The sequence below is a fragment of the Phytophthora cinnamomi genome, assembly GCF_018691715.1.
Source record: "Phytophthora cinnamomi strain GKB4 chromosome Unknown Contig81, whole genome shotgun sequence".
Lineage (NCBI taxonomy): Eukaryota > Oomycota > Peronosporomycetes > Peronosporales > Peronosporaceae > Phytophthora > Phytophthora cinnamomi.
Genome location: NW_027151014.1, coordinates 809,467 through 833,365, shown reverse-complemented (window position 1 = coordinate 833,365; position 23,899 = coordinate 809,467). Strand labels below are relative to the sequence as shown.

General features: G+C 54.5%; 5 protein-coding genes across 5 annotated transcripts; 2 read left to right on the top strand and 3 right to left on the bottom strand.

Annotated features, from left to right (window-relative positions):
* Positions 1 to 701: 701 nt before the first annotated feature.
* IUM83_12520 (Proton-dependent Oligopeptide Transporter (POT) Family) lies at positions 702 to 2,573 on the top strand (the record flags this gene model as incomplete). The annotated part of the gene is made up of 1 exon (XM_067937149.1): positions 702 to 2,573. The coding sequence occupies one exon, from the start codon at positions 702 to 704 to the stop codon at positions 2,571 to 2,573; it is 1,872 nt and encodes a 623-aa protein (XP_067785281.1).
* A 412-nt stretch (positions 2,574 to 2,985) lies between these two features.
* On the bottom strand, positions 2,986 to 3,576 carry IUM83_12519 (uncharacterized protein; the record flags this gene model as incomplete). The annotated part of the gene is made up of 1 exon (XM_067937148.1): positions 2,986 to 3,576. One exon carries the CDS (start codon positions 3,574 to 3,576, stop codon positions 2,986 to 2,988), a length of 591 nt encoding a protein of 196 aa, XP_067785166.1.
* A 1,042-nt stretch (positions 3,577 to 4,618) lies between these two features.
* Positions 4,619 to 8,410, bottom strand: IUM83_12518 (Transmembrane protein; the record flags this gene model as incomplete). Its single annotated transcript, XM_067937147.1, has 1 exon — positions 4,619 to 8,410. The coding sequence occupies one exon, from the start codon at positions 8,408 to 8,410 to the stop codon at positions 4,619 to 4,621; it is 3,792 nt and encodes a 1,263-aa protein (XP_067785167.1).
* A 1,935-nt stretch (positions 8,411 to 10,345) lies between these two features.
* IUM83_12517 (uncharacterized protein) lies at positions 10,346 to 11,650 on the bottom strand (the record flags this gene model as incomplete). The annotated part of the gene is made up of 1 exon (XM_067937146.1): positions 10,346 to 11,650. The coding sequence occupies one exon, from the start codon at positions 11,648 to 11,650 to the stop codon at positions 10,346 to 10,348; it is 1,305 nt and encodes a 434-aa protein (XP_067785169.1).
* Positions 11,651 to 14,248: 2,598 nt separating this feature from the next.
* IUM83_12516 (uncharacterized protein) lies at positions 14,249 to 23,394 on the top strand (the record flags this gene model as incomplete). The annotated part of the gene is made up of 3 exons (XM_067937145.1): positions 14,249 to 14,424; positions 14,476 to 14,748; positions 23,043 to 23,394. 3 exons carry the CDS (start codon positions 14,249 to 14,251, stop codon positions 23,392 to 23,394), a joined length of 801 nt encoding a protein of 266 aa, XP_067785241.1.
* Between the last annotated feature and the right edge of the window lie 505 nt (positions 23,395 to 23,899).

Here is a 23,899-nt window from a genome sequence, read left to right as displayed (position 1 = left end):
CGCGCACCGGAGTTAGTCTTGCACGGAGCTGTATCATTCAAGGCAGATGCATATTCGCTTGGAATGTTCATTGTGGCAGCTTTGACACAGCCATTCGACACCGGTTTCGGCGTGGAGAGTTTTTCGCGAAGCCAAGAGCTATGTTGGACGAGGAGTGGGAGCTGATGCTCGAGATGTGTGCTGTTGACCCATTTAACCATCCAGCACTTGCTGAGATGGAGCCAACAATCGTGGCGTTTGCCACCAGGGAGCCGAATTTGAAGCTGGCGTTGCCATCGCTGAAGCCGCATGAATGGAATCAACGGCATGCGGTTGTGACAACTGAATGCTATGCATTATTGATAACCCCACAGGGGGTTACTATAGCTAAAACCCACGCTCACGACAGGTCTACTCAGAAACTATATCAACCACATCTTCAAATCCCTAGCGTTAAAAAAAAATAGATCCCCACCGTCAAGTGAGCCAAATCATGTCGAAGTTGTCTCTAAAAATAGTGCGCATTTTGATTGGTCCAGTGGTAAGCGCGTCACGACGCAACGTCTCTACCACGACTCAAAACACTTGGAATTTGTATGCTTTCAGCCGTTACAGCCGCTCGTAACGGCTGCCTCAGTTATTGGGCAATCCGCTGGTGCGATGGTCTCAGTTGCCAATCTGCGGCGGAGAGCGCAAGTCGAGAGCCAGCCGATCCGGTGACAATGGCGCCGCACTCAGGCAAGGAGTCGCTGCAGGAGCGCCCCAACGCCAGCGAAAAGGTGAGCCTGCTGCCCACCAAGCAGTCCGAGCGGGCGCCAAATGCTCGCCCGCAGTACCGCTCCGTGATCGTGAGCGTCTGCTCCTTCATCCTGGTGACCGAGTTCTGCGAGCGACTGGCCTACTACGGGCTGTCCGGGTCGCTGCCCATCTTCTTCCATCGCAACCTCGGGCTCAGCACCGTGCTGGCCACGGAGCTCAACTCGACCTTCACGTCGCTGTCGTACCTCACGCCGCTGCTCGGCGCATACGTGGCGGACCGGTACCTCGGCCGCTTCAGCACCATCGTGCTGTTTTGCCTGCTGTACATCGCGGGACTGGCGCTCTGCGTGTTCGCGTCGCTGCCGGCAGTGTCGTCACTGCCGCTGTTTATGCTTGGACTTTTCGGCGGCGTCGGATTCGGAGCTGGAGGCATCAAGCCGAACGTCGTTGTGCTAGGCGCGGATCAGTTCGATATGGACATCCCCGCCCAACGCGCAGAGAAGGACAGCTTCTTCAACTGGTTCTACTGGGCCATCAACGTGGGGGCGACGTTCAGCTACGGCGTGCTGACCAACCTGGCGGTGAACGGACTCCCACCCTACATCTCGGCGGACTACGGCTTCTTCGCGTCGTTCGCCATCCCGTCCGCGGCGTTCATGCTGGCGGCGCTGGTGTTTTACGCTGGCAAGAGCAGATACCGACGTGTGCCACCGAAGGGAAGCGCTCTCAGCAAGTTCTTTTCGGTGCTGATTCAGGCCGGTTCGCGATCGAGTCGTGGCAAACTTGTGCTCAGTGGAGGGTTGGCGTTCATTCCAGGCATCGTGCTTACGACGGTATCGTACTTCATTCAGGATGATTTCACGCACATGGCAGTGGCGCTGGTTGGCGCGGGAGCGGTGGCATATGGCACGTTCGTGCTCATTCTCTCTGGAGCTGCGACAGACTGGTTGCGGCTGGCGACGCGCACAAACGGCGGGTCCTTTTCGTTCCAAGAAGTGCAGGATGCTGCGCAGGTGGTGCGTCTAGCGCCCTACCTGGGCATTATCATCATCTTCTGGGCTGTGTACGGCCAGATGAACTCCAACTTCGTCGTGCAGGGCTGTCAGATGGACTTGCGCGTGCAAGGCAGCGACGGAGCCTCGGGCAAACCGGTGCTGCTGTCGTCTGCTATGCTCAATGTTGTGGATTCGGGCGTGATTTTGATCTTCATACCCGTGTTTGACCGCCTGCTATACCCGCTGCTCACCAAGATGGGCATCTACCCGACGCTACTGCGGAAGATTGGTGCTGGACTCGTATTCGCGTTGCTGTCCATGCTAGCGGCAGGGTGGGTTGAGCAGATCCGCAAGAGCAGCCCGACGATCGATGGTATTTCCTCGAATTGCAGCGCGGCAGGCGAATCGCTGCCGATGTCTACGATCAGTGTGTGGTGGCAGACGCCGCAATACGTGCTCGTGGGTGTTGCTGAGATCCTGACGAGCATTTCGGCGTACGATTTGTTCTACTCGGAGGTGCCCGAGTCCATGCGAAGCGTGTGTCAGGCTCTCAACCTGCTCACCACCACTCTGGGCTTCATTGTGGCGGGTGCTATCAACAGTATCTTCTCCTTCTGGGTCACGAGCGATCTCAACAACGGCCACCTCGAGTACATCTACTACTTGATGGCGTTCCTGGTGTTGGTGCTGCTGGTTGCGTTCCTGATTGTGTCCCAGTCTTTCGAGTATCACGTGCCTCCGCCAGGCCTCGACTCCGTATCCGGATTCTCGCCTGCGCTCTCGCGCGCCGCGAGAGAGCTACGTAAGAAGCTGCAATTCCAGCGCAATGGCAGCAAATAGGTTCTAGTAGTAGAAGTATGCGACCCAAGTGTGACATATCGGATCGGATTCATTTGACCACGGATAAAGTTTTTCCAGTGTACTGTTAGTGCAATGGATGAGGAGCAGTGAGGCAATTACCTAAACATGCCTCGTTTTTTTTTGTCTGAGCAAACCTTAGTTTCTCCGTAGGTACAATGTACTTAAAGTGGGAGCGTTTCTGTTTTCGCGAAAACCTTCACGCTATTCATACCAGCAGCACAATCAGTTTGCTGTGTACTGAAGTATCACGCTCACTCCATGCTATTCACGACAAGCGGACTAATAGTTGAATACTTGACGTTCATTAGGCTGCAGGTAACTACTTTCTGCATCTTGATGCTCTTCCTCATCGGGAGGGAATTGGTAACATGGATTCTGACGGCGCGTCGCCTCAGAGGATGAAGTACTCGAGGAGCCAAATGTCCTCGGGCTCAAAGCTACTTTCTTGCAAACGCATTGACGGCGTCGAGATGGGGGACATACAGTGCGGGACCCAGTTCACCAACGACACGTCGAAGTCGACGGCTGTGGGGCTGGTTGATTCGTGAGACTTCTCCTGGTCTTCACCAACCGATGGGTTTCCGAACGCCGAGAAGTTTGACGAAGCGTACTCGTCAATCTGTGGTGCGACGATCGAGGCGAGCGGTGACGTGGTCGGAGACCAACAAAGCGTGTTGCGCGCTTGGGTGACCGTACCAACCGAGTGTTGCTGCTTCTTCTGCATCTTCTCGCGTTGAGCCTGACGCTTCTTGGCGCGGTCGTGGCGGCACTTCATGTCACTACGCTTCTTGGTCCGGTTCTGCTGGTTGCGGTGGTACTCGCAGAGCAGTAAGAGCGTGCCGTTCGCTTTGACTGCGCGGCTATTCGGGCATCGGCCCGTCTTGTACCGACAGCGCGTGGAAGACGAGCTAGCCTCGACACTCGGTGACGTCGGGGTCAAGGCCACCATCGATGCAACACCATTGCTCTGCAGGTTTGCCATGTTATCCGCGATAGCGTGACTGGATTAAGGCGGTCGTCAGCCTGGAAATCTCGAAATGGCGAGTCCAGAGCGCGGGCCGAACGGCCCGCGTGGAAAGCGCTTCAACTCGAAACACGTCGAGCCTCACCGTATAATTCTAGCCCGCTACGTCAGAATAAATAGCCTTACCGGGCCGTTGCAGCGCGCCAAGCAGCAAGCTTGGGATTGTTAAAACCAAGGATGGGATGGCCAGCGGCCGGTCAGTAAATATAGGGCTGACTGTGGGATGGTTCTTATGAGATGATAGATTTCACCGTGGGGGGCCTACAACCAAGCCAAGCCTAAGCACGCACGCGCCGTTATGAAACGAACTCGGTTTGGCCCCAAACAAGACTGATGTCACTTCCATTCTAATGAGCCTAGCATCAAGTTGAGAATGCTACCAATGCAGCATCGCACGAACGCAGCCGTCAAAGCGGGGGTACCAGATTTCAAACGAGATGGCCAACTGCACTAGTAATAGGCTTTGGCCTCCGAATTGATAGGCCAACAAGTCATATTTTCACTGTGAGGGCCACGCTTTACCAGAGAGTTCGTTCAAGACGCACGCCACTCCGGATAGAGCAACCCCAGTCAGTGCGCCGACTCGACAATCGATGATGATTGTCGAGCTGTTAGCGTTGCACACTCAGCAAACGTTGCGCTGCCTCGAAACGCATTCTTGTCTCATACAAGTTGCGGATCAACCAAGCCTACATTTAGCGCTCGATAGCAACAATCGGAAGTTGCGTGGTAAGCAGGATCTCATGAAAAAAACTATAAATGCAGCAAGCACCTGAGGCCAAATGTGTGTGGCGTTTGCAAGGTTTGTTTGACGTTTGTCATTCGTCACCAAGCAAGTATCCGCCGACTTGAGACTGGCTACTTCACGAAGGTCGTAGGATCTGTATCAACAGTGGTGAGTTCAACGCAGACCAACCCGACGACAGACATTTCAACGACTAGGAACAAAGCGAATATTCAATTAAAAAAACAACAAAACTGGACTTCCTACGCCATAGGTTTAGTTATCCACGTAGAAGAAGGTCGAGTCTCGCGGACGCGAGGCGTCCGTGGCTTCGGATGCTCGGCTCATGTTGCTGCGGCGCTGCTGCACCTCGGAAGAAACTTCGCTCAGCACGCGGTGCAGCTCGATGGGGTCGCACGTACGGCGAATCTCGTCGTTGTAGGCTCCGTTCAGCGGGTCGTACAGTCCCAGCAGACAGGAGAAGAAGCGGTCGTGGTTCACGTGCTGCATCATAAGGCAGCACGTGGAGAACGGCACCTTGCCTAGTTTGTTCTTATCCATGTATCGGAAAATGAGTCCGGAGTACGGCAGCAGCTCCGACGGGTGCTTGCACAACCAGGCTGCTAGAAGCTGGATCAGTTCGGGCTCCGCCAGGTGGCCATCACCATCCACGTCGTGCTTCTCGAACAGAACTCGCAGACGCTGCACATACTCGAGCTGCGAAGGCGGGGCAGCCGGAGTGGCCGTCAAGTGCTGGATCTGCTTTAGTCGCAGATAGCCCGAGCTACGAATAGAGGCGGGAGTCTTATCGACCTGCATCACCAAGTAGCGCACGCAGAAGCTCACATGCTCCAGCACCACGAACAACACGATCTGGTACATGCGCCAACTCGGTGTGCTACTATCATTTACGCACGTGCTTGGGTCAGCTGTCTCGTCGGGCTCGATCGTACCGAACGGAATCATGTAGGCGTTGCTGAACGTGAAGTTGCAGTCCGTTCGGAAGTACCCGTAGTGATATACCACCACGAAAGCTGATACCACCGTCACACCGATAATGTTGGCGTACGCAAGCACCGTAGCCCACTCACCAATCGATGTATCACGCCGCGGCATTGGCCGCCGGTTTGCAAACAGCAGTCGGAACGCATCACCACGCACTTCCAGAATGTTGTTAAAGAAAGCAGGGAAAGGCAACAGTGGCCACACCACTGTAAACATCATCACGTAGGAGAACTGGATGCACGCGTCTAGGTAATCCAGCACCGGATCGAAGATCGGTAGCTTCACTTCTGCCAGGATTTCGTACGCCGAATACTTGTTCGAGTCATCCGACATGGGCAAAACGTTCACAAAGAACCCTGTATCCTTCTGTACCAAATGCGCTAGACGAGTCGACGTCAAGTTGGTGACCGACGCACCATCATCCTTGGCGCCACGATTGCTCTGTCCACTGGTAGCGCTTGCAGTCTCTTGAGAGCTGAAATTCATGGTGGCCTGCGTGGATTCACGCTGGTGGTTTGCAAAGCGGAAGCACCGTGACAGGTGGCGCATGCACCACGTAAAGGGAGATGCCTGACGACAACCGATAGAAGGACGACCTCGAAGTTTTCGGAGTAGATACGGGGCGATCGTCTCTAGCAGCATGTTCAAAAATTGTGTGACGACGAGAGGAGTAACGAACAGTGTATCGAGCGTGAGAAGATTCGGGTTCCAGCCGTACGGTGCTAGTGCTCCTAGCCCAATCTTGTGGAACATTTTCAGAATCGTATCGCCAAACGGTAGATACACGAACGAGATGAAGAGGAACCAAAAGAACCAATTGCTCCACACGAAGACGAATCGACGGTGGATCAAACGATTTTCATGGTCGGATTTCTTCGCGTAATTTTCCCACTGCACAAACTTCTCCGACATCCAGTTGAAGAGCTCGAAGAAAATAATGTCAATGAGCAAACCCAAAATGATACCCTGGATCAGGATATACACCCACCGATCCGTACCCAGAGCAGAGTTCGTCGAATTGAAGCACGTAATAAACCAGATGCAGGCATAGGTGTCCTCCCCACTGTCACCATTACATGCATCGCAAGTGGGGGCATTTTTGGCGTACACATACCATTGGATGAATGGCACAAGACACACACACTGGATGAAAGCGCACACCAGCACGAAGCAGAACATGGTCAGCTGAATCCAGTGGTTCTTGCGCTGCTTGGGGATCTTCTCCATTTCGTGTGTGAGCTGATTCTTCACCCAGGTATATTTGAAGCCAGGGTTGTCATCGTTACGCTCGTACACAGTGTTTTTGTACTTGGTCAGGTTCCACTTTTCCACGAGCAAGCGTGTTTCACGAGCCCAGCATACCAGGAAAGACGGCCCCCAGAAGCAGACCACGAAAACACCGATAACTGCCAGCCCTTCCACGTATTGCTTCCATAATGGGGCGGACGTGAAGCGGAAGCACAAGTAGTAGAATAGGCATGACACCGTGAGGGGCACCAAGTGCTTGGTGTAAATGTGCATGAATGCGAACAGGAACGCCACACGCTCGCCGAAGTGCAGTCGCAGCTCTTCAACAGCCCAACGATCACTGTTACCTGCGGCAGCCTTGCGCAGGTTCAAGTCGAAAGTCCGCTTGCGATACTCGTCGAAAAACTTCCGGTTGAACGCGCGGTCGTGCAGCGGGAAGCACTCGACGATGATGTCGTTGACCGTAAGCTCCTTGTTCACGTCGATCACCCACTCCTCCTTATCATAGTCCTTGAACGCGTTCTGGATAATGTTGTGCGTGAGCTGCAGCTCCAGCGCGGGCGAGAAGCACATCTCTTTGAGCGAGTCGAGCGACTCCTCCGCCAGTCTGCCCAGCGCGTCGCCGCGCTTAATGGACAGCTCGTCCAGTTCTCGCTTGAACTCGTGCAGCAGCAAGTCCGGGTTCTTCTTGGGGTCGATCAGGATGCACAGGTTCCTGGCCACGTCTTCCTCCTCGCTGTCCGGGTCTCTTTTCCTGCGCACGCCGCGCTGGTCCTCCAGGTAGTTGTCATACAGCGCGTTGTCCAGCAGCACGACGCCCAGGCCGGCCTGGATGAGCCTGCGCACGCACTTTTGCTGCAGCGCGCTCACCTGCTGCGGCAGGTCGCGCCGGATGGACGCGGCGGACCTGGACGGGAACCGGCGCTTCAGCAGGTGGAAGATCTGCTCCGTGTGCTTGAGCACAATGGCAAAGGTGTACTTCTGCGACTCGTCAATGGACACATGCGGTGCCCCGCTCACGAAGTAGTGCATGGCGTCCAGCGGCGTCTTCTCGCCCTGGGCGCTCTCCAGGTCCCCGTCCTCGTCTCCGTAGTCCTCGTCCCCCTGTCTGGCCAGCGGCTTGCGCTTGGAGCGCACCTGGTCCGTCTGGAACACCTGCAGGGCGAGGTTGGGCTCGCCCACCTCGGTGAGCACCGCGCCCTTGCGCTCCGACACGTGGGACACGCCGCTCTTGGTGCGTGCTCGCGGCGCCGAGTGCACCGTGCTGGGCGCGGGCGACTGCGGCGCGTAGTACACGTCGAAGGAGGCGTCCGCGGCCTCGAACACGCGCTTGCTCTTGCTCTGACTCTTGTCCTTCTTGCGCCACGCGCCGCGTCTGCTGCTCGATGGAGCGGCTGTATCTGCAGCCAGCGGCGTGACGCCGGCCCTGCCGGTCTCCTCGGGCGCGTGGTAGCCGTCCAGCGTGGGCAGACTGCTGCGGTCCTCGTCGAAGTGCTCGCGGAAGGCGCCGATGGGCTGACGCAGCCGCGCGCTCGTGTTCTTGCGCGCGCGCAGCAGCCAGTCCGAGGCGGGCGCCGACTGCGCCGAGGCCAGCGAGTGGTGCGACACGAGGCTCGAGCGGTGGCTCTCGGCGCCGTCCGTGTCGTCCGACGGCCGGCGCCGCAGCTCCACGGCCTGCACGCGCGAGCGCAGCGCCTGCTCCTGCTGCGCGGCGGCCAGCGCCGCGTCGATCTCGGCGTCCAGCTGGCGCTGCTCGCTGCTGAAGGCGCGCGGCGACGCCGGCGCCGCGTCCGCGGCGTCCGCGCGCGTGGCCATCTTGAGCCTAGGACGGTGTCTTGCTCTATGAGGCTGTTGGGACGTCCTGCGGATTATGAGATGGCCGCGGATTGGCTGGAAATTCGGGTTTTCGCCAATGGGAGCGAGGAAGTCAGTGAAAGGCAACTTAACGTGGGCAGCGATTGGCATGAGTTGCTGGCCTCTTTTGGCTGATGGCTCTGGGCGGATTTGGACGCGCGTGAGTTCGTAAGGTGGGTGGAAATCAGCAGAAAAAAGGAGGCTTTCCTCACAGTTTCGACCGAGAACGCGAGGCTTTCGCCCCCGCGTAACGACGACTCCTTATAAGTTTCGGCGGGTGGTAAGCCCGGATCAAATTGGCTGCACCGTGGTGCTGTGTAGCTGAACCCGTGGCGGCTGGGGCGATAGCTTCAGGCCTGTCGTGGCGGGAGCTGATTGGCGACGCGGCCTGAGCGAGGACCAAAACATGCATGCTGCGCCCGGTCTTTGGGGGGCCGTGGAGATTACTCCAAGTTGCAGGACCGCAGAGTTTGTGACAGACCAGACGCGGTAAGCTCGACGAGCACATCGGTATCCGGGCGCAGGGGAACGCGGCTGGATACCCGTGCGCGAAGGCTCTTTGCAGCGAGGAGCAAGGTGCAACCAGCGTGTGACTGCATTGCCCGGCCGATCAAACAGCAGGAGTTTCTCCCGGCCTGTTGTGGCAACAGTGTTGTCCGCTTGTCCAGGAGATTTAACAGCCCTCACTAAGTACGATAGCAGCGATTTGCTACTGTACATGTAGTTGCAACTGCGGGCGTTTTGCGCTCGGATTGACATGCGAGTTGTTGTCGCTCTGTACCATGCCGACTGAAAGCACAGAAGTGATTTCGATTATGGAGCATTGATACGGCGATCCTTGCGACTGAGGCAGCTGGCATATGTCTGAAATTCCGCTGTGCAATACCGTGCTGCGTTATTCAGGAGATGCAATGCAGAAAATACTGGTCAATTGCAGCGATTCCTTCCCGGTACAGTTAGTACCAGCACACGAGTCCAGTCAATTGGTCGTCGAGGCGCGATACCAGTTGTAGTTCGCTAGATGACGGACACCGTAAGATATTCCGCAGCTAAGCGATCTCGCGCCCCGAGAGCCTTGCACATGCATGCTCTCATGCTCTCATCGCCAACACTTCTCTACGCGCTAGCGGGGCAGCGATTGGGTCGCCGCTTTGAGTCATCTGCCGCATGGAAGACGACAGCCGACTTGGACAGGGCTCGACAATGGCCGTTTGACAGTAGTCTGCAGGTGGCAAACTGTGCAGCACACGACAGTCGTAGCCGCACAAAAAAGATGTTTGGGTACTTATTTTTATGGTGATACTAACCTAACTCGGGATACTTTGCTAGCACGAGATCTCATTTGTATTAGATATCGTTTAGTGGAATCCTCAAACGCAAATTACTGTTTTACGATAAATTTGCACAGAGTACTGAGTCATGGGCTTTCTCGTTGCCCGGTAAACACTTCTCGTCAGAAACATAGTACCAGAATATATGCAATTCAGCCAGTCGGATTTTTTTTCGAGGCTGTGATTGGCCCGAAAAAATCCGCTAACAGAACGAAAAATCATTCCGGTCGAGCAGCAGCAGCAGCTCAGTTTTTTTTTTCTTCTAGCAGTCCAAAGGTCCAACAGGGCCGCAATGGCCTCGTTCAAGCTGAAGAGGGGAGGTCAAAGCTCTCTGCTCGCGATTGGTCAATAAACATGTTGATAAAAAAAAAATAGTTACTGCTGCGGACATTTGCGGAAGTTGAACCACTCCGGTGCCTAGACAGCTCGCGAAATGCGTTACCAATACAACTATACAATACTGCGGACATTGACAACCCCTATCAGGGGTTGTAATATACTAAGTGTTTTTTTTTTGGCGAGGGGGGAGGTACATGGATCGATATCAAAGTCCACTAAGTTGCTGTCATAGCTTCTCTAAAAACCGTATACTCTCGTGCTCATCCACTTTGATCGCTTCCTCAACCATAGCCTCGAAAGCCTTTACAGCGAGGCCTTCTGGATTAGCGGTTATGTACTTCACCGGGACTCGTCGCGTACACGTCTGAAGTAAAGCTCGCGTTTTTGAGCCGTCGGAATGCGGCCGAATGGTAGACCACCAAGTCTCGTCGATATCCATGCCGCTGAAGATGCCTTCGCCCTCCGAGAAAACCTTCGTCACTATCACGACCCGCCCACTCTCGACAATCCGCCTCACGACGACGCGCTTCAAGATCGACGCTGTTGAGCCGCAGCTCAGCGTCTTCCTCACACGGAACTTGAAGGCGATAGTGTTTTCCGGGTCCGAAATATCACTGTGCTCATGGCGATCAATTTGTCTGTGCGGCAGTCTACACAGCGTCCACAGTTTGGTACAACCGTCTTCGAAGCTGAATGGCTGCAGCCACTTCGTCACGTATTGACTGGACTTGACACAACCGTTCGGGTGATGCAGGCGAAGCGAACATGCCGAGCCAATCGCTAAAGATCCCATCTCGCATTCCTCGAAGACCCTATCGATACGGGCATAACTGTCTTTGACGTCCTGGAGGAAAATGTCGTACACCGCAGCGTCCGACGATTTCAGACGAAGCCACCTCCTGTCATCCAATCTATCGCACCCTTCGGAGCTAGCACCTACGATAACAGATACCGGCCAACTCGGACACTCGCGTAGAGTCAAACCAAGGCTCTCGAGGTACATGGCTTGCGAGTTCACGATGGCCAGAAGTCGATCCTTGTCCTTCTCCGCGTGAAGCCGTCGCTGCTTTTGATGCTCGGCAACTTGTTTCCAGAACGACTTGGAGAGCACCAAATCTGTTCGCGCGGTGGTGTTGGTGCCTTGCCTCGCTTCGAGGATTTCCTTCACTTGCTTGCTCAGTTCGATCTCCAGTTGGCGCAGCTCCTCGCGTTCGCCTTTTACACGCAGGCGGTACTTTCGTTGCCGCAAGTCAACACCATCGCTGCGATGTTTGTTCTTCTTGGAGGGTGAGTTGTCGTACTCGCTGCTGCTGCTATTGTGATTCTGACTTCTGTTCTCTTCGGCGAGACGTATCGAGGCCTTGACTGGGGAAGGGTGGAGGGCTTTCCACCCAGGAACGGATTCGTCAGCTAGGAGAAGCTGCCCCAAACCTCCTTCTTTGGTCGATTTCCGAGGTATCAGTCCGTCTACCAGCATCTCCGATTCGAGGAAGGATGAAACCTCGTCCAGGAACGCTTGGTGCAGCTCCATGGTGAGTATAATTCGGCGAACTTCGAAGTGGCACGCGGACACTGCAGTCCATGCATGAACCTTTCAAGTAATCGCCGATTTGGGCGGGGACGGGATAACGACGTGGGATAGACAGACCTACTGTTTTGTTTCCCACATGATTATGACTGCCCCAAAACCGAGGAATTTCCATAATCCAGTAGAAAAAGTACTGAATCGTGCCCCACGGCAGTAGAAATATGCAACTAACTACTGTCGCGTTAGGGTAAAGTTCGCTTTGCGTACTTAACGTCTATACATATATTTCATGTGTCTACTCCTAACGCCTTCCAGGTCTTACGCTTCTTCTACTGGGGTGTTGCCGATAAACCCTGAGCCTTCCCCGAGTGGACTGGTAGATCTATACAAAATTGATGGTATCGTGTTCAAACTACATCTTGAGCCGTGTGGGGATGTGACTTGCTGGCTCCCACATTAATTCTCTATACCTTACCGACTGAATTAGATTAAAAAAATCTAACAAAGGCGTCCACGGGTTGGCCGTCCACGTCGTTTATGTATCCGATGTCGTCCTCCAACAAATTGACGGCCCGGTCAAACTGCGCGCGCTCGTCCTTTGACTGCGGGAGCTCCTGCAGCTTGACGCACGTGCGCCGCCTACTAGTCCAGTCCCAGCCCCGCTCTCGAGTCGCCAGCGTCAGGAAGCGCAGCTCCAGGTCTTTGAAGTGCAGCACCGACAGCTCCGACCAGAGGGATCTGTCCTGCAATTAGCTGTGCAGCCCCGACGCCGCCTGTACGAAGTGCAGGACGGTGTCGAGTGTCGAAAGGTCCAAGCAGCGCAGGACGCAGTGCGCGATGCCCTCCGCGGCCCACAGTTCCATGCCGCTCGACACTGACGGGGGAAAGAACCTCCATGCTGAACGAAACGTTGAAGTTGAAAGGGGGATGAAAAGCTTCAGATGGCAAGAGCGCTATCTCGCGTGGGCATGCAGCAAGTTCATGAAAGCCTGTGAACGTAGAATACACAATAATATGGTGTTTGGATTAGAGTAAAGAATCCCACGTGACCTCATAATTGCCGCTGGTGTCACACGCCTCCAACCCCTCGTCACTGGACTCCATGTTGGCGCTATTTTCTATTTGTGCTGGGTCTGGTAGCAACGTAGCATCCGATGGTTATATTTCACATTTGCTGCCTAGAGGTGGAGACTCTAACTTATGCAAGACAAAGTAGTAAGTGTTAGTCGGCGTGCCAAAGCTTGCGGTTGACACGAAATTTTACATCACGTACAGCGGCGCTTTCAAACCCGCTGCAGCGGTAGCTCCAGCAGTTATTCATGTGGCTACAGCAGCACCCTCAAGGGCCGAAAATTTAGTGAAGACTTATTCGTCACGAAAGCACGAGACCCTAAACAGAAGCTCCGTATAATGTGATTTTGGTTCGAACACGATCACCCCGCTACGTGGCTCACCGCCGCCCTCGCAGCAACTTTGGCCGAAGTGATACTTTGCTCGACTTGAGGATACGTATCCTCCAGAGCGGAGCCGGGAAAATCACGATTTTGCAAAATGGTCGTATCATCGAACACGGCCTTAAGTGCGCATAATGGCAGCATGCGCACTTACCTGGTAACTACTCCGGTTTGGATATACCTAATCTCGTCGGGCACGATTCAGTACTTTTCTACTGGATTATGGAAATTCCTCCCCCAAAACCAGTAGAAGTTTACAGAGTGCGATCCATGCCTCGATGCGTACTTAACTACGAACCAAAATAGAAATCCGTCTGCGAGCGCTTGCTCTCAGATACAGAGTACGCATAGACCGATAGAAAAGGCAACACTTCCTTACGAAAACTCACGACCGCTTTGCTTCATTGCCAAACGAGCAGACTAGGACAAAAACTCAATCAACGTTCAGCAACGCTCGCTTCGCCCTGAATGCATTCGATATCGACGGTGCTGTAGCGTGGGGGCTTCTACAAAAGGGACGTTGCAATTGAAACCTCGGATCCTACCAGCTCCAAGTACGGTGTTGCGTACAATCAGCGCCGCAACAGTGCAGACACCGAATTTCCGTCAGAAAAAGCAGCTAGGTCCGTATGCAAGGAGTTTGTGCTACAGTGCGGTTTTCAGATTTTTTCAAGCAGACCGGCGTCAAATCCAACAACCCAGGTAATGCAAAATGCAAAAAGCTGAATGGAATGCAATTTTTTTTATGTCAACACCCCTGTCACCGAGCTGGAATGCCCATTCTTCATCAACGTGTATGGAGAAAAACGGTTGCACCGACAAAGTAATAAATGGACAGCTATAGCAATGTAACGGGCCATTCACCAACTGAGCATGCTGTACCAATCGTCAGTTTGAGAGGAAGATTGAAAATTGAAAAGTGATTGATTGAATCGTTAGTTTGGCGTCGGCTCATTGCCGCCGCACAACCAGTAGTTCTTGGCGACCTCAGCACGGTGTCCAAGGTCCTTGTGCAACAGCCTGAATCACCGCGAACGTCCACGCCGTTGGCTCAGATCGCTTTCTAGGATCTGATGTTGGCTCAGCTGAGCGTGAGCGAATATCCGATCCGGCGCTGACTTCGTCGCACCGTTACTTCGGGATCAAGATGTGCTTCTACCGCCGGAAGAGCAAGTCGCAGACCGTGGGGTCCCCAAACTACGCACCGCAGACGAGCGAGACTCAATTCTTGAACCTCCGCTGGAGCGCAGAGTTGTACACGGCGATTCTCCCACTGAACAAGCGCGGCAAGAGCGTCAAGGCCAAGCTCCCATGGAACCGCATGTAAGCTGAGCGCACCAAGGTCTTCTATTTCCACTCTGCATCCAAGCTCAGCGCAGCGGTCATGGCTGGTCTCTCGCGTTACGTGGATTTCATGGAGGCGAACTGTCAGGCTTGGTGGGACTTGCTGCACTGGATCATGATCGACGTTGAACAAGAAGGCAAGTCCAAAGATCTCTACGACAAGCGCCGAGTCCGGACGGACTCCTTGATCCGCAAGTACAAGACTGAGGTCACGCGCCTTCGACGCATTCCCAGGTTTCCTGAGAGTCTGTTCCAAGAGCCGGGGCTCTGGCCGCTGCCTCAGCGTGCCTGTTACTGGATCTGGTAAGATCCTCGTGTCGTCGACTCCAAGGGTCACCCCAAGCTACTGTTAAGCAACTAGAAGAGCTGGGCGAGCGTGAGCCTGCCCGCACCATGTGGACAACTGCTGCCAACGAAGTCGAACGCACCAAGCATGTTCCTGACGAGCATCGCAAGAAATCCATCCCGCTCCCCAAGCGCGAGCGAACTGGATTGTCCCGAACCGTGCGGACAACTCGACCGAAGATGACGAAGATGAAGACGACGATGACGATGAGGAGAGCGAAGAGGAGGACGAAGAAGAGGAAGAAGGTGAGGAAGAGGAGAGCGACGAGGAGCTGGCCGTGGTGAGCTGACACACTCACACGTCGCCAATTTTGGACGCAGCTTCAACATTAATTTTTCTGCATGTAGCGTAATGAAGCATTTTTGAATCACTTGCGTCCTATCTCTTTCTCTAACTCGCAGTCTTTCCTTCCTTATTGCACTCAGTCCTCGTCCTTGGTTCACATTCTCCATTCAACAGTCATCTCTGAGTCTTGTCGTCGAAGTCATAATTATGCAAAGCCATCTGAGCTCTCTGTTAACTTCTCCATATCACAACTTCTTCATTTCCGCAACAATCTTAAACTCCACTCACAATCTCCATTCTCATTTGCACTGGGGTACCTCCAGAACTTTATCTGCGGTCAGCACCCACTCGCCTTGTTTCAGGGTTTCATCAGTATCAGGGGCATTTTCAGTCATTTTCACATATTCCTCGATCTGCAGTCAGGTGTGAGCGTTCAACGAGCACTGCACACTTGGATGGTCGTCGCCTGCCTGCGTGGCCTGGAAGCGAGCTCGCGCTCTTGCTCCCTGGTTAAACTCATACAAGTGGGTACCGCAGTTCAATTGAGTGACTGGTAGCCACTCCAACTCTTCGTACCCTTTCCACTTGACAAGATATTCTCGAGTGCGGCAAGTGGTTCGGGTGCGTTTGACCCAGCGCAAGTCCAAGATCTTCTCCATTTCGTATTTTCTGCTCACAGTGTCAGGCTCCCAGCTGTTCTCGGGGAGTAGGGCGGCGTCAAAATCATCATCTTCCGCGACCTCCACATTCTCGGTCGGGCGATAGCCAGCGTCCTTGACCTTCAACTTGACTCTGAACCCGTCATGAACTTCTTCGATCCTGAGTGGACCGTGCCACTGGTGAGCTAATTTCCGACTCAAACCAGGTTGACCCTTGGGTATGTAGAGCCATACAGCGTCGGCGACTTCGAACCCGGCCTTGATGCGTTTAGACAAATCTTGCCATTGCTGTATCTGCGCCTTCGAACGTGACCGTTTAGCCTTCTTCTGCAAGTCCTCCGCGCAGGCTTGGGCGTAGCCGTAGTCTCGCTGCATCTTGTGACGGCACTCATACGCGCTACGTTCCGGCACACTAGTTGGCTTGCGTCCGAGCATCGTTGATAGTGTTCCTTGGGCGTCCCAACCGTGAACCAGGAAGAATGGCGTTTCGAGACGAGTTGCGTGGATGGACGTGTTGAACGCGAACAAAAAGCGTTCAGCGTGTTCGTCCCAGTCGCTCCGGTCCGATTCGGCGACATACGCCCTAACACTGTGAATGACAGTCTGGACTGAGCGCTCCTGCCTGTTGGCCATTAGCTTGAGGGCGATTGGCCATGGTTGCTCGCTGTCTGGTGCCATGTAAGTCCTCGAATCGGGAGAACACTTCACTCATGAAACTGGGGTCGTGGTCATGGCGCAACATTGAACTTGTACCAAACTGCCTGAACACCCGCTCCTCGTATGCTTCGGCCACGTCTTGAGCGGTCGTTGAACGCATGGGCTTGCACATCACAAAGCCTGAAAATGCATCCTGAAATAATAGCAGGAAGGTATTTCCACGTTCAGACTTCGGCAGATGCGTGACAAAGTCCATGGACACCACTTGAAATGGTCGGCTAGGCTCGATATTCCCCGGTGAGGGGCCTGCATTCAGAGGCCGTCCCTTGGCCGACGCGCAATCAGTACACTCCTTCACGAAAACTTCCATGTCGGCGTACATGCGTGGCCAATAGAATTCTGAGCGCAATTTCTAGTACGTCCGAGTTATGCCCTGATGTCCGCCTTGAAAATCTCCGTGGGCGTAATGCAGCACATCTGGCCGCAGATCTGTTGGAACAACCAACCTCAACTCAGACTCCTTGTCACGGGGTCGACCTTGAGTGGCTGCAGCTAAGCGGTAGAGGACTTCTCTGTAATCGAGGACGTACTGGTCAGCGTACTTGGCAATATTCTTGAACTGAGCGTGGGAGAATTGATCAAGTTCTCCCTTCAGATACTTCTTGATATTCATCAGGAAGGCGATCCCATCCTGATGTGCCTTAATTCGACGCCAACGTTCCGCCTGGTACTCCAGCGGTCCCATCGGTTCGGCTTCGCCTGCCTCCTCTCTTGAACGTGCTTGCGTTATCACAGTCAGAACCTTGGCAGCAGGGGTAAACGATGCCGAGTCGAAGTCTGATCTTACTCCATCCAAATCAGCATTCACGGTCGAAGTGTTGGGCTCGGCTGTGGGTTCACCACTGGCAGGCTTCATCACCTTTTCGGGGATCTTGGACACCAACGGTAGATGCAATCGTTCTTCGGCGTCCTCAACCTGCCAAGTCTTGCCAAGCGCCAAAGTCTTCGTTGTGAGATAATCGGCAGTCTGATTGAACAAGCGCTTCACATGCACCAGCTGCACAGTCTTGAACTTGGTCCTGAGGAGTTTGTACTCGGCGAGTCGGCGTCGGAGGTTTGGGTGATTGCAGTTTATCAGTCCGTGGGCCTGTTGTATCACAATCCTTGAATCACCAACTGCAACCAAATCCTGGACTCCACGCTCTGAGGCCATTTTCAGACCGTTAAGCAAGCCAAGGTACTCAGCGTCATTCACAGTCACATCCTCGAGAATGAAACCTCGCGCGTCCAAGACCTCCCAACCGGGTAATTACCACAGAATACAACCACAGCTTCCCGCTCGTGTTGAAGTCTTAGCTGCACCGTCGAAGCTGAGGACCACTCCTTGGTAGTCTGACTCAAGCATCTCGATGCTGAACGCTGGTGGCTTCTTGACGCGTCCCTTGGCTGGAATCAGCTCTTCGACGACTGCGTCCAGGTGGACACGGGGAGTAATGTCCGCTCCCAATATGGCAGCGAGGCCATCTTCGTCACGTTGGACGCGGCGAATCTCCAGCGACCATCTTGACAACTCCAGTCCCCACTTCAAGCTTTGTCCTTCAGCGGAACTCGAATTCAGTAACCACTCCAAGACCGAGTAGCGAGTGTAAATCACCACCGGAAACTCCGAACCGTAGATCAAAGGTCTGAACAACTCAAAGACTCTCAGGATTGCCAAACCTCCTTTTCCGTAATGTGATAGCGTAGCTCAAAATCATTCAGAATGCGGCCGGTGAATCGCACAGGCTGAATCACACCGCCATACATCTGGTCAAGGACTGCACATGCGGCTCAAGGATTGGGGTGAGGTATGATGATGAACTGCCTTCCGCGATCGATCAGGATGACGTAGCATGGGAGTTGAGACGATCTTGTGCTTCAGGATCTCGAACGCTTCTTTCGCTCGATCAAGGTCTCGTCCTTCACGCACTTGATCCTCGGTCAACTCGTAGAGAGACGCGGCCACCACGGGGAGATCCTCAATGAACTTGTTGTAGTAATCCAATCTCCCCAAGAAACTCTGAACTCCTTTGAGCGTGGACAGGAACGGCAGGTCTTGAACGGACAATCTTAGGTATGGCTCGGATCCCTTCTGCGCTGATCTCATGCGAAAGGTACGGAATGGTCAGCTTGCCAAACTCACTCTTCGGGAGGCTCACGGAGATATTCCAATAACTCAGCCGGAACAAGAGTGCATACAAGTCCTCGCATAGCTGGTCCCATGTCGCTGCTCCATGCGCAATGTTGTCAATGTACGAGCTGCGCCCGAGTACCGGACCCATCTGAGAAGGTGCGGGGATGTTGCGCTTGAACACTGTCATCTCGTCGGTTAACACTGGGACAGCAGCTGAACGCTCCACCTCGTCTCCATGACTTTGGGCTTGAACGTCGGAATCACTCAGGCCTTGGCCACCGGTGCGATTGAGCTTGTCCAGCTTCAGGAATTCCAACACATCACGATCAACGAGAGCTTCCTCCTCCGGCGGCAAGCGTACGAATCCCCAAAAACAGCTGTTATTCACAGCCTGGTAGACGAGCGGCGCATGCTTAAGTCCAAACGGCATCCTGATCCATTGAAAGTGTCCAAATGGACAGATGAACGCTGAAATCAGTTTGGCGCGTTTAGTCATCAACACCGCCCAAAAACCACTGGCCATGTCCTAGCTCATGAACCACATCACCGACTCGAACCCAATCAGGAGATCATCAATCTACTGTGATAGCTTGAAATACTCGCTAACTACTCGGTAGTCAATGCACATCCTGATATCAATTCCATTTTTATTGAGCACGACAACGATCGGCGAAGCCCACTCTGATTCAGAGTGCTCAATCAGGCCCGTTTCCAGGAGTTTCTTGAGCAACTCGTAAACCTTGACCAACAAATGTGGAGCAATCTGCCTGGCGCGCTGAACCACTGGTCGCACATTCCCGACATCCAAATCACAAACGACTCCACGAGCAGGGGCAGGAGTTGCATTTCCATCACCCAAGAAGATCCGTCGGTGATACTTCAATATCTTCTTCAGCTGAGCTTCCATTTCGGGAGTCGCGACACCTGGCTCGCCGACATCCGCTTCTTCAATCTTGCACTCAGGGCTCAAGTCTTGAATCTCTGGCAACATTGTGAGCTGGTCGCGCAGTTGAGCCATCAGCTCGCTGGCTTCTCGGATGTATACAGGCGGTTCCAGGTCCAACTCCGCCACTGAGACTCGCATGACTCGTGCATATTCTGCCTCCAATTGCTGCACAGGCGTGTTCGGGAAAGCTTGGGCAGACGGGCTTGAAAGTGCATTAGTGTCCCCATTCGCGTTCAAAGTTTGTTCATCTTCAGCGACTGCAGGGGCTACAGGAGCGCTCCCCCCAGCGACTGCACTTTGAGCGCGGGTCACTTGCACGACCGGATCAGTTTGCACTTCGGCGTTCCTAGGCCTTGGACCAGGGTCAGCAGGTACCTCTGACTCCACCTCGCTAAACGTGACCTTCAGCTTCTTCGGCATTTTGTTCACATGCACCATCCGAACCTGAGCAGTGCCGGGAGTTGATCGTAGCATGATCTTGGACGGCCACGGGTAACTCGGCGGTGGCTCCTGGTCCAGGACCTGGCAGGACTGCTGGATGAAGGGGACATCGCTTGGTTGGCCAGGCACACCAACGTCCTCCCCGTTGATGGTGTCGGCGTCTGCACGCAGGGCGGCTCTTGGTCATACAACAATTGAGCCAGCCGATCAGCTCGCATCTGGGCTTGGACAGACAGTGTGTTCTCATAAATGAATTGTTGCCACTCTTGATACTGCCTTTTGCCTGGACACACGAACCGGCCAGCACGGGGGAAGAAGCCATACTCTACAATTCGAGGAACATCGGTACGTGTGTCAATGCAAACCAGCTTATCAGAAATGTTCACCACTTTGACTGCAGTCGGCCAAGTCCTAGCCGAGTAGATGATCTTGGTCACCCACCGATCACCGCGTCCGGCCCAGATCACTTCACGCTGGGGATTGGATTGCCCATAATCGATGCGAATAATTGCACTCTGCCCTGATTGCAAGTAAAGACTCTCCTTTGGTCTCACAGGCAGATCCAAGCCCATACGGGTGCGGTCAGGTCCACCATACATTAAGATCGTTTCCTTAACCGGAAACTGAACTAAACCTTCTCGTATCGAAAGTCGCACTCCAGCCCCGATGCATGAAGTTCATGCCAAGCAACATATCCGCTCCTTCACCGATATTCGCAACCCAGAGCCTGAAAACGTAGACCACTCTTGGCCCAAGCGTGACCTTGACCTCGGCATGTGCTGATATATATGTCGGAACACCTCCCAGTCCTGAAATCTTCTTGTGCGTCTGTAGCTTGAGCTTCAACTTACGCGCAAAGTCAAAACTAATAGACGCGCCAGAGTCCAGGAGGATTTTGGTTCGACAATCGTTCACAGCACCATGCACTACGGCAACCTCATGCACTTCATCTGATTCATGATCTTCCTACCATCCATAACGCTCGCCTGGGTGTAGTCGAAACTCCACCCGGGAATCCGCGCCCGAGGTATCCTGCTGCACATTGTCTGAATGCACAGGGCTTGAGCGTAAGTTGGCTGAACCATATGAATGAATCTTGAAACACATGCATGCATTGTTGGTTATCTTGGTCTTTTCTTCTTCTACTCAGCTCTGGGCCGACGTACACTAAGGTACATAACTCTGGGGTCTTCTTCAGCCCGACGCGTTCTTGAACCCCTTCCAGCGGGCTTAGTAGTTTAACGACTTCTCCCAAGAGTCACCTCCACCAGTCCGGACGGCGTCCAGGGTCTGGTCCTTGAGTGCACATTCTTCATGGCTTGAAACGCTTTCCAATCTTCAGACGAAATTCCACGATGAAACTGGCTCCAACCTGGACACAGGTTCGTCCGGCAGGCTTCAGTCGGATGGTCTTGCTGATGGCATCGATCGCAGATCAGGTCCGCCAGCAATTGTCCTTCGAGCGTCCAAACTTCCCGCAGTTCTCACATGTCCTTTGCCATGGCGCGTTACCTGAACGCGGTGACATGTGCCTTGATCTCGGGTCCGGGTCTGGACGCTGGTCAACTTTCTGAGTCGGAGGACGCCATCCGTCAGCTTCCAGGACGCGGTAGACTTCCTTAGCAACATCTTCGGTCTTGAACACAGGTTGCTGTTCAGCACACGGGGCCTTGGTTGCACGATTCTTGCGCACGATTCTTGCGTCCCTGGACCAACGATACCTGAGCGGCGGGGGTTACTTTTTTTCCTCCGTCACCTAGTTCTTCAAACCGGACATGTCGTTCAGGTTCCAAGTCTGAATCGGGCTCCGAGTTTTTGGACGGCAAACGCACGGCCAGATATGCGAGGCTTGAAGTGGCCTTGAGGGTCATTGTCAGCGTGGAAGTCGCGGCACCTCGGCGGAGGCGCGTCGTAACCTTCTTCGCGCCAGATGTCCTCGTGTCGCCTGAGTGCGTGCTCAACCTCGCTGATGCTCTTGAATGTCTGGCCTTGCAGCGCGGTCTTCAGCTGAGTGTCCTTCAACTTCTTGATAAAGCGACGAATGTGTCACTCGCGATGCTTGGACGACTTCTAGAATTCAATCTCGGCCTTGACTGCAGCTGCATTCAACCTGTAGAAGATCTTGCGCGGAGATTCGCTCGAGCGCACCTTCATTGTGTAGTACCGGCGTAGGATCCAGTCGTCCGGCAATACATGACCTTGAATCGCCGCGATAGCTTCTTCCAGTTGTGGCAAACTGATTTCGGAAGCTGGGCGTACCAGTCTCGCAGCGAGGAAGACATGCGTCCACGTAGCTGGCGGATCTTCATCTTGTCCGGCCAGGAACCTCGAGCAGCCATGTCGATGAACCTCTCCCACCAGCCAACTCGGTCCTCCACAGACGCATCTTCGTTGAACTTCTCGACCGCATTGTAGTTGATATACGGCCGATACGTTCGCACCGTTGTGCCTTCCTTGGTCGTCGTCGACGTGGTCAGGTCCAGGTCGAAGTCGTCGCTGGAGTCGCTGCTGAAGCCACTCGATCTCGAGTCGCCATCGCTGGAGTCCGAGGAGCTTGAGTCAGAGCCGTCAGGGTCGGATGACGGCGGGTCTGCGCCCTCCTCTTCCCCTTTTCGAAAAGAGTATCTTCTGGGCACAAATGTTTTAGCCGCACCTTTCTTGGCCGCGATCTCCGACTTGGCTATAGCACTCTTCGAGGCCACCACAGTCCTCGTCCCTGGGGAGCTTCGGTCGTGTTGTGACGTCTCCTGCTTCAGCGTGCTCTTACCCACGGCCGCCTTGAGCTGGGCGGCACCGACTTCGGTCGTGTTCTCCACGTGTGCATAGCCGGGGCCGGAGACCACGACATCATTGATTGCACCACATGTTACTGGATTCTTGGTTGCAGAATCAGGGACCACCCAACCATCCCCTTTACCTGGGTTGAAGACTGAGGAGTGGCGGTTGCACGAACACCTTGAATCTGGGTCAGTGTTGCACGAACTTCGCGATTCTGGTCAGCCAGAAATTTCTGCCGGTTCAGTGCCGCTGCTGCTTCCGCCTTCCGCTCTGCACGCTCACGGTCTCGCTCCAGGTTCATGGCTTGGATAGTCTGTTGGACGGCTTCCAGGCGCGCGTTCACCTCGCAGGCTACATCCTCGGCGCGGCGGGCGCGGTCGGCGTCGGCGCTGCCGTGCTCGGCTCCCGCCGCGGTCAAGTGTTCTTGCACGCGTCGGTCAAGCTCCGCCTGGTCCAGCTCTCCCTGCCGCGCAAGGAGCTGAGAAGCTCGACTTGCTGCGGCGTCATGCTCGCGCTGGAAGGCTTGTCCGATCCTTGCTTCCAAGTCTTCAGTCTCCACTGGGCCGCAGTGAGGCTTGCACGCAAGTCGCGATTCGGCTTCGCGGATACGCTGCTACGCTTAAAAAAACTTCAAATGTTCCGCCGCCAAAGTGCGCTCGGCTAGAGCCTTCTGCTCTTGAGCAGAGGCCATATCTCCTCCTTCATCGCGCGGACTTCCTCGTTCGTACTCTGAAGTCCGCGTTGAACCTCCAGTCGCATGTCCAGCTGAGCCTGGTTCAGACGAGCTTGGAACGCGGCTTGCTGCTCTTGAAGATGGCGCATGACGTTCAAGGCCACTTGCGCAGCCCCGGACGACGCCGACAAAAGACCGTGATCCTGATCGCAGAGACTCATTGGTCCGGTTGGACCTGTTCCTGGACGAGCGCTCACGGCGTGAGCTCAAGGAAGAGCGCTGGCGGCCGTCCGAAGTCAAACCCGACTCGCTGTGCGTAGGCCCCAACCGCTCAGGCTTCATCTCGCTTCTCGACTTGGACACCCGACGCTTGGACGCCGTCCGACTGCTCTGAGCCTCAACGCTCTCGACCTCGGCCCTGTCGACATCATCTTGATCCGGCAGGGCTCGGCGGCTAGCGGGGATGAACGTCCTGGTCACAGACATACCCGCATCG